We start from the raw sequence: 9,286 nt of genomic DNA on the forward strand, positions 1-9,286 counted from the left end.
AGACATTTCTGAGTATACAAAATATGAGATTAAGTTTATTGTTGAGCATTAACACATGGATTTGACACCCACCATCATCATATCAGTGGTTTGGATATCAAGAAAAAAAAAATATTGTCATACCCAGGTTCTCCTGCCCCTCTGCTCTGCCCTGGTGAGATCACATCTGGAATATTGTGTCCAGTTGTGGCCCCTCAGTTCCAGCAGGACAGGGAACTGCTGGAGAGAGTCCAGCGCAGGGCAACAAAGATGCTGAAGGGAGTGGAGCATCTCCCGTGTGAGGAAAGGCTGAGGGAGCTGGGGCTCTGGAGCTGGACAAGAGGAGACTGAGGGGTGACCTCATTAATGTTTACAGATATCTAAAGGGTGAGTGTCAGGAGGATGGAGCCAGGCTCTTCTCGGTGACGACCAATGATAGGACAAGGGGTAATGGGTACAAACTGGAACACAGGAGGTTCCACTTAAATTTGAGAAGAAACTTCTTCTCAGTGAGGGTGGCAGAGCCTGGCCCAGGCTGCCCAGGGGGGTTGTGGAGTCTCCTCCTCTGCAGACATTCCAACCCGCCTGGACACCTTCCTGTGTAACCTCATCTGGGTGTTCCTGCTCCATGGGGGGATTGCACTGGGTGAGCTTTCCAGGTCCCTTCCAATCCCTGACATTGTGGGAGTCTGCAAGAACCAACCCAACTACTCCTCAGCACAAAATTATACAAGATATTTTAGGAAAACATCACAGGAATTGTTTTCAAATCAACAGACTACCTCACAAATGTTTTCTAAGACCTTCTGTAAGTAAATTATAACACTTACAGATTATTTGCTAGTAACATATTTCGCAAATAGAGACCTTCTACACAACACGGCCAGTGCCATCATGTTTTACCCTAAGTGTAACCGGCCAAAGTTTTCCCAAGTCAGCAGGAGAGAAAAGGGGAGACAACAGTTAAGTTGGTCCCTGAATCATCTGGAGCATCACACTTATTCAAGATCACTGCCAAGCATGTGATGTGCTTCCTCTAGTTCTCTCAGAATTAAGCAGCAGTTCCCCAGACAGATTATTTTAAAAGAATTTCTAAGTTAGTTCCAGAGTACATTTTAATAATTTAACCTAGGTAGGATACAACGTAGGGCATGATGGCTCTACAAACAGAAAAACATCTTGCCTGTAACTACTGGAGAACCAAAACATAAGGATCTAGGAAGTCAACTTTTACTCTGTTTATAAAGTCAGTAGATGTTCTTTCTACAACTTATCTCTATGTGCAAATTGCTTCACATATATCTTTTAACTTTGCAAGGGAAAAGAAACATGGTAAAAGCTTACATCCACTTCTTGATACCAGCTCCCACACCCAAAAAAAAAGCCAGAACACCTCAGCAAATGGACAGGGTTTGCAGCGTATCATGAGGATCAAGAAACCTGAACAGTATTATATCAAGCAAGTAACAGATTTCAAAAGTACTTTATACAAGAAAGTCAGTCTATCCATGTCTGACAGACCAATACAAATCCCAGACCGGGGATGAACACGTGAGCGAACAGCAGCACCAGTAAAAAGCCCTCACTCACGGAGCCTTAGGTGCTCCCAGCCAACTGCCACCGCCCAAAACACAAAGAAAAGGCACATTTCTGCCACTACAATCTAAATATTTGTGGAAATTGAGCTTTAAGGCAAAAAGGCAAGAGAGCTGTAACAAGGATCACATCTAAAAGCCTCTTACAAAACCCGGAGAGTTATTTTTAAGAGTTGAAATAAATAAATAAACCCTGTAAAATATTGCAATTCAGGTTCACCAGCCCTTCAAGCACCAAACCTCAGGGTTTATATTGGCAGAAAATTCTGTAAGCAGATGTTGTAGCCGATATATGCCACTTCTGAACCATCTGGACACACAAAAATTAGTACATTAACAACTGACCAAACAACTATCACTTCTCTGATTGCGAACCTTATATAAAAATCCTCATAGCACAATGCCTAGCATGCACTAAAAAATACATGCTCTATTTGCATTACACTGATTCACAGGTGTGTTGTTAACTTATCTTCCAATTTTCTAAATTCCAAATTAAAAAAAAAAAAAGGAAAAATAAATTACAACACACACCACACAATTTCAATAAATGTTGCAGACATAATTACCACTATAAATGCAAAAATGTTCGCGTATTAATGTTATGTTTTAATTCAATTTGGAGAAGTTTAGATTTATTTTACTGACCAATATGTACAAATTAGCATCTAGTTAAATTATGAGATTTGTTTTTCCTTACTGTCAGCCATGTAAAGACGAAGTATACAACTCAGGAGTATTATATGCTAAAATAACATACTACCAGAAACTGATTAAAACTTTTTGCTTTAGACAGAAGTTTATGATACAGGAGTTTCAAATCTTCACTAATTTAGAGAGTAAAAACTCAAAAAAAAGTGTTTGCTGAATACCTTTGACCTTAGAACATACTATCTTCATGTTTATGCAAATTTAATGGATTTCAAACTATCTTGTAATAAAATCCTAACTTTCCACAGTATTATTTCCATAACATTTTCTAAACCTTGGACCAGGTTGCTTTCAAGGGCTGTCTTCCTCTTCCACTTGAAAATTAAGTATTGACACAATAAACTTCAGAAACTGCATGCAAAGTTATGATACATATTAACATATGTGTATATTCATTATCAAACAGATTAATATCAGAAAATCAAGGCTAAAGGCACTAATACAATCCGAATAGTAATCTCTTAACTGTTTTAACTTAGGTCCTCATGAAACCACAGAACCTTATCCAGTCAGAGCATGAGAATTTGGAGCAGGAGTTTCATAAACTACAGCCAAAGACACAACTACTAGAAGCCCACTTAGAAACAAGCTTCTACACCATCACATATTTGCTTCACCTAGCTAATAAATATCAACTATTTTAAGCAGCATGGTGGAAGAAATAAGATATTTCAGAGTTCACAAATATCTCCACATATTATCATGCTATTAATAGAAAAAAAAAAAAAAAAACAGTCCAAATGGTATATCAGCTCCTAAATTAAGAAGGCACAAAGTGACCAACTTTTTTCAACGTGAAAATCCGTTAAGAAGTCCCTCCAAAATACTAGACGAAACAGTATACAATTAGAGGAGGTGTCACTAGGATGAAGGGAGGCTGTTTTGGTTAGTTAACAACCTTGCTGAACTTTTTAGTAATGAAAGATAAGAAACTAAAAGGAAAACAGATAGGATGCAACAGTTGCTTCAGAGTCAGAAGTAAAATCTGGCGATGTAAAGACTACAGAGATGCAGCAGAGAATGACACCTTCACACTGACCAACACGAAACAGCTTAAATTACACAAATTAGCCTGCTGCTTTGCCACCTCACAGCCTGAGACACCCTTGAAGGAAAACTTCTAAAGACTATTAAGAGTAAAGCAGAAAACAGAGTCCTTCAAAACAGATGTAAAAACATTCCAACAGCCCAACTTTTTATCTCACGCTCAACTGCTCACTACACCACCGCGCACACCTTACCTTGACTGCCGCTCTATCCCTAAGATAAAACAAGTAACTCATCAACCAACAGTCATAATTAGTTTGCATTAGCAACCGCCCGTCCCGCACCAATTACATCCTCATTACCGGCAGCCGGTTTGTCAGAAGCCGCCCTCACAGGTGGCTCTGCTTTTGTCTCCAGCACGTCGAGCAGCGGGAAGACGACAACTTTGGGAAAAAACAACAATCCCTCAGCCAAAAAGCAGAGGTTAGAAGGGGCGGCGAGCCTGTGGCCGTCGTGTTCGCACTTACCGGGCGGGATGGTGAAGCCGGGGGGCAGCTGGATGGTGGTCTGCTGGATGGCGGGCTGCTGCGGCGGCCTCACGATCAGCTGGGGGGCCACGATCCGGGGGGCAGCGCCCATCGCCGGCCTGGGCGACAGGGCCTGGGGGGCGGCGGGGGCGACGGGGAGGGCAGCGCCCGCCTTGGCGACGCCCGCGGCGGTGACCGCCGTCTTGGGCGCGGCTCCGGGGGCCGCCGGGGCGCAGTTGGCGACCGAACCCTGTCCCGGCGGGGCGGCCGCGTTGGGCGCGGGGCTGGCGGAGTTACTGAGTGCGTTTACTGCGGGGAGCGGGCCGGGCGCGGGCTTGGTCTGTGCTGTGGCGGCGTCGGCTCTGCCGTGGCTGCTGACTGGTGGGGCTGCCGCTGGCCGGCCCCCGGCGCCCTCCCCGTTGGGCGCCGCCTCGCCGGGGAGCGGCGCGGTCGTGGCGGCGGCGGCGCCCTCCGCCGCTCCCGCCGGCCCGGTGCCCCCCGCGGGGGTCTCGTTCCCCGCCGCGGCCTCGGCGCGCTGCGGCGGTGCGCTGTCAGCGGCGGGCGGGCTGCCGCCGGGGCTGGGGCTCCCCGCGTCCCGGACAGCGGCGCCGGCAGCCACATGGTTGTTGACAGGCTGGGCAGGGGCGCCGGCGGGCGGGGGGGCAGCGGGCTGCGGCGGGGCAGGGGCGGCGGGGCTGCTGCCGCCGCTGCTGAGGAGAGCCGGTCCATGTGATTGCTGCACACTACTACTGTTTACACTCACTCCCCTCCCTGCCGCCGCCGCTGCCGCCGCTGCTGCCGCCGGGGGGGACGGGGACGGGAGCGGCCCCTGGGCAGGGGCTCGGCTCTCCGCGGCTCCGGGGCACCCCGCCGCCTCCTCTACCCCGGGCGCAGGAGGGGGCGCGGGATGCCCTTGCTGCTGCCGGACCGGGCTGCTGCCCCCCGCTAGGCTCCCCTGGTGCTGCTGCTGCTGCGGCTGCTGCTGCTGGGACGGGGCGGAGGTCCTGGGCTGGGGCGCCTCGGCGGAGCCCCGGCCGCCGGCCAGCTGCGATTCCAAGGAGCCCACCAGGTCGCTGACCGCCTTCTCGTCCACCTCCTCGGAGAAGAGCAGCATCTCTTCCAGGGGGTCCGAGGCGCCCGCCGCCATCTTGCGCTGAGCTGGGAGCCGGCCGCGCAGCGCGCAGGCGCGCCGGCCTCTGGCGCGCGCGAGGCATTCTGGGAGGGGCCGGCTTCCTCCTCCCCGCCAGGGGGCGGGGCAGAGCAGAGCGCGGCGGCCGGCGGTCGGGCCGCCCCGGCCCGTTCGCGCTCTCCGCGGCCTGCTCAGACCCAGAGGTCCGGGAACGGCCCGGCAGCCAGACCGCGCTGGGCGAGGGACGGTTATGTGGAGGGCGGCAGGCGGCTCCCCGGCCGCCTCGGGAAGCCGAGAGGCGACAGCGTGTCCAGGCAGGTGCCTTGGCGGTGCAGGGGGTGTGTGACCCTGCCGTTGGCTCCTGGCAGGCAGGCTGAGGCGCGGAGAAGGCCTGCGGGCCTGGGACAGACGGCTGCGAGCTGGCACGGTGGGAACTCAGCTGTTGTGGTCATGTTGTGTTTCGGTAGCGAAGCTGCTGCAGCTGTGCTCTTCGCCTTCCCTCCGTACCATTTTTGCACGGTTACGGAGCACCCAGCTGCCTTACACACCAACTCCGTCAGAAGGAGGTGACTTCCAGTGCTGTTGACACCGTTGAAAATCCTAAGCTGCACGCAGAGTGCTTGCACTTGCATTTGCACTGCTGTGTCTGCTTTAGGCATTCATGTCCAAAGCTGCTGTTTTACCTGGACGAGAACGGTTGCAGCATGTGGACACTGCCACTTGTAAACCAAAAATAAGATTCGTGGTGTCATCACAGCAGCTGCTGGCATACTGTGTGCCTTCTGCATCCCCACAGGAAATTTGAGCTAGTTTTTTTTGTTACTAACACTTCTGCCATTGCACTCCTGCATGCTGTTTTCCCATGAGTGCTTGCCTCATACATTGAGAAATGCCATTTAAGAGAAAGACAGTGGTCCTAACCCATCACTTTTTTGACTAATGACAGGGCAGTTTCATTGATGCAACCTTTGGTATAAATAACTTTGCTCCTGTGAATCACCAGTGCCCACAGTTCATTGATACTGTTCTGGCACACAAGAGGTAACCATCGCGGATTTGTGAAGCTGTCAGCAGAAGGCACTTTGGGTTCCATCATGTGTGCTGGCCTGCGGCAGCGTGGATGTCTGCGAACTGGGATGTATCTGAGCTGCTGCTCTGTGGCCTGAAATGGTGACTCATTCTTCATGTTGTGATTTTCAGGGTTTTCCACAAAACTGAAAAAGCTGCACCTGTGAATAATCCACCCGCAATTGCACAACACACAGGTGGAAACAAGTGAAGGGCTCACAGTGCACACAACTTTTCTCCTATTCCCAGACTCAATCTGTTAAGTCATACCTTGTATGACTTGCTTAAGTCACAAGACTAAATTGCTAATAACTGGTTTGTTACCATCCGTTTTCTCTCAATGTAGGTTACATTTTTATTCAAGGTATTTTTTCCTAATTGTCTGTTTATACCTTTAGGAGCAGGTTTATGATGAATCAAAATAAACCACTTTTAAAATGCATTAAAATTAGGTTGCACCATTTTAATTAAGGTGTCTCCTGAAATAAAACGAGTGCATATTTCTTAAATAAAGCAGCCAGTAAAAGTACTGAAGGACCAAACACATGGTTAGGATGTATAAAGGGGAGGCTGTGCACTAGATGAATGTGAAAGCACAGCAATGCTTATGAAAAACAGTATTAAGTGTATGCAGGAGGTCTAGACATCAAAAACTTGCATAGCAAATGAGTACTGCTTTTATAGAGTGCTAGAGCTGAATTACATTTGGACTTTTAACAAATGTTTCTACCTGGAAACTTAATTAAAACAGGCTATTACTCAATTTTGTATTGCACAAAAGTAAAGAATATTCATTTGGGTTGGAAAATATCAGAGTCTATCCAATATTGATTTATTAAGAGTCCCACATTTTATTATCAGAGAAGATTCCATGTTTCCTTCCCTTATTTGCCCTGATCCTGGACTTGATTTACATACACAGTTTAACAAGAGAATGGAAAGACATATTCTGCAACTAGTCCTGACTATGAAAAAAGTTTTAGGATACATTTTTCTAACACTATGGCATTAAACTGAGTGTCTCCATAAAACCCCCCAGGGAGGAAAAATTTACTGGTTTGTAACTTTAGGAGATAAAAAGTAATCTTCCCACCAGAAAGAGAAAGCAGCAAGTCATGACATACAACAGGATTCAAAATGTAAGAAATTACATACTTGTAATTACAGTTTTAAAGTACATTTGTGGGTGGATAAACTGTAAAATATGAATTCATGTTTCTTCCTACTCACCTCTTCTTAATTGAGCCATTTTATACATATAAGCACACAGAATAAGGAAGTGTAATAGCATATTTTATTTAATAAAACATGATGAATACTGATTCACATTGGACTCCTTTCAAGCCAAGAAGTGATGACATACATAAGAATGTATATAAACTTGCTGATGAAACTGGCTTTGGGCTTGTGCCCATAGGGAGTGAGTACAGAATCTCTGTGAACGTTTGTATTAATTATTTTATTATAAAAATATTTTTCAAATATTTACATGCTTTTCATCATAGAAAACATGACTCTGAATGTATTTGTTGCCCTTTCATTTTTTGGAGTTAAATATGTATAAAATAATAATTTAAAAAATCTTAAGAGACCACTGTGATAATCTCATCTCTAAAGTAGAATCATTCCTGAATTATGTTTTGTTTGAAATAGATAATGTCTATTAGGAAAGCTAACTTCCAACCATGGCTTTAAAATCAGCTGTGAAAAAAAATGCACCACAAAACTTACGGAGTTGTTATTCAGTTATCAACACTGTTAAGCCCTGTTCCCTGCTTCCAGCCTAAGGTTTTCATTAATAACTCACTACATAATAGCAGCACCACTGCCATATTAAGCTGCAGGGAGTAATAACAGTTCACACAGACAAGTATCTTTTTGTCATCCAGAGAAGTGAAAGCATTTAAAAAGGGGCACTATTTTTCTAGTATGTGTCATGGGTTTCCTTGAAAAACACACTTTCAGTACATTCAAATATACAACTAATTAAGTTTAAAACTAACATTAAAATGGTACCTACCAACTGAGATAAGATTTTGAGATAATTTAAAAGGAATTTACAGAACTCCTTACATTCATAATTGAAACTCACTTTATGCTAAAAAAATATTATTTCAACTGCTGATTTTAAGTATGAACTAGAAATTATAAATTCCACAAATTGGAGAGCACAAAGATGGCTAAAGTAACCAACAACTGTTGTAGAAATGTGTCTAAATTTAGCTTCATGTATTTCAGTTGCAAAGGAATTTCTTTTTTAAATACAGGTTACAGAAATCTAGGAGCTTTTGTTTTGAAGTGAATCATAATTGTAAATATTGCCTGTGCTTACCCAGACAGGACTTGATGGAGAGGATTGGGAAAATTTGACATCAAGAAGGTTAAAATTTAACCCTCAGATTTTTTGTCAAGGGGATAGTTTTCTATTCCTAGCTTTTTTTCTTTTATTCATTCTGGGCAACTTCTCTCTTTCAGAAACTTTGCAAGCGTTAACACCTAAAAGCAAACTCTGGTAGTTTTCTGCTTGAATTCTCTCCTGAAATGCTCCTATACTGTGTCCCAAGCTCAAAGAAACATCTATTTCTATTTCCTGTTCCACCACACAACTGTGAAACTCTAATTCTATACATGGGAGTCTTTGACTACAATTTTGGGGGGCAGATGAGGGAAAACTTAGGAAGATGTTGGCCAGATGTTGTTCTCTCTCCTCCTATGTCAGTATCACAAGCCTGCCTGCCTTCCTCCCCCCCCTCCCCCCATGGTGTCCTCTCCCTTCATCAGCCAGGGGCCCCATCTTCCCTGCAACCTCCTCCAAAACGTTTCTTCCCTCTTCCAAGCCCCATCTATATCTGAAGCTAATACATCTCCTGTAAGGAGGCAGGAGCAGGAACACCACATAATAAAGACTGTAGCTGATCCTCGAGATTGTCGTTAGGCTCTCCACCTCCTCCAAAATGTTATTTAGCCACAGCTGAGAAGCAGCCACAGACCAATCTCCAGTGAATACTTCAGGGAGACTCTCCTGTCAGGGATCATAGGTGTCTTATGTTATTTTCTAACCAGTAGCTTTACTTCAAGCTGAGTTACAAATGCCAATTTCCAACAGCAGTCTCCCATGGAATCTATATGGCCACATACCTCTAGTCATTAACCAAAGAACTTCATTACAAAATCTTTCAAGTAGTCCAGGACATGCTAGAAGCACATCACAGTAAAGATCCCTGAGCAATGGAGTTCTCCAGGACTTCACCGTCAGTTGGACTCAGGCATGCGCTTTCTAGCAGAATGGC

The 9,286-nt window shown here is 45.7% G+C and overlaps 1 protein-coding gene across 4 annotated transcripts in view; it reads right to left on the reverse strand.

Annotated features, from left to right (window-relative positions):
• Window positions 1-4,992, reverse strand: part of LOC102084381 (transcription initiation factor TFIID subunit 4) — a 135,044-nt gene extending 130,052 nt beyond the window's left edge. For 2 of the 4 annotated variants that reach the window (XR_010465823.1, XR_010465822.1), the window contains exon 1: window positions 3,800-4,992. Coding sequence is in view for 2 of the 4 variants with exons in the window: in XM_065028441.1 (XP_064884513.1) it covers window positions 3,800-4,946 (1,147 nt within the window). In the remaining 2 variants the exon portion in view is untranslated. The remainder of the gene's footprint in view (window positions 1-3,799) is intronic. The other 2 variants (XM_065028441.1, XM_005514464.3) reach the window with 2 other exon arrangements.
• Window positions 4,993-9,286: the final 4,294 nt, after the last annotated feature.

This window comes from Columba livia, chromosome 13 (assembly GCF_036013475.1).
Source record: "Columba livia isolate bColLiv1 breed racing homer chromosome 13, bColLiv1.pat.W.v2, whole genome shotgun sequence".
Taxonomy (NCBI): domain Eukaryota; kingdom Metazoa; phylum Chordata; class Aves; order Columbiformes; family Columbidae; genus Columba; species Columba livia.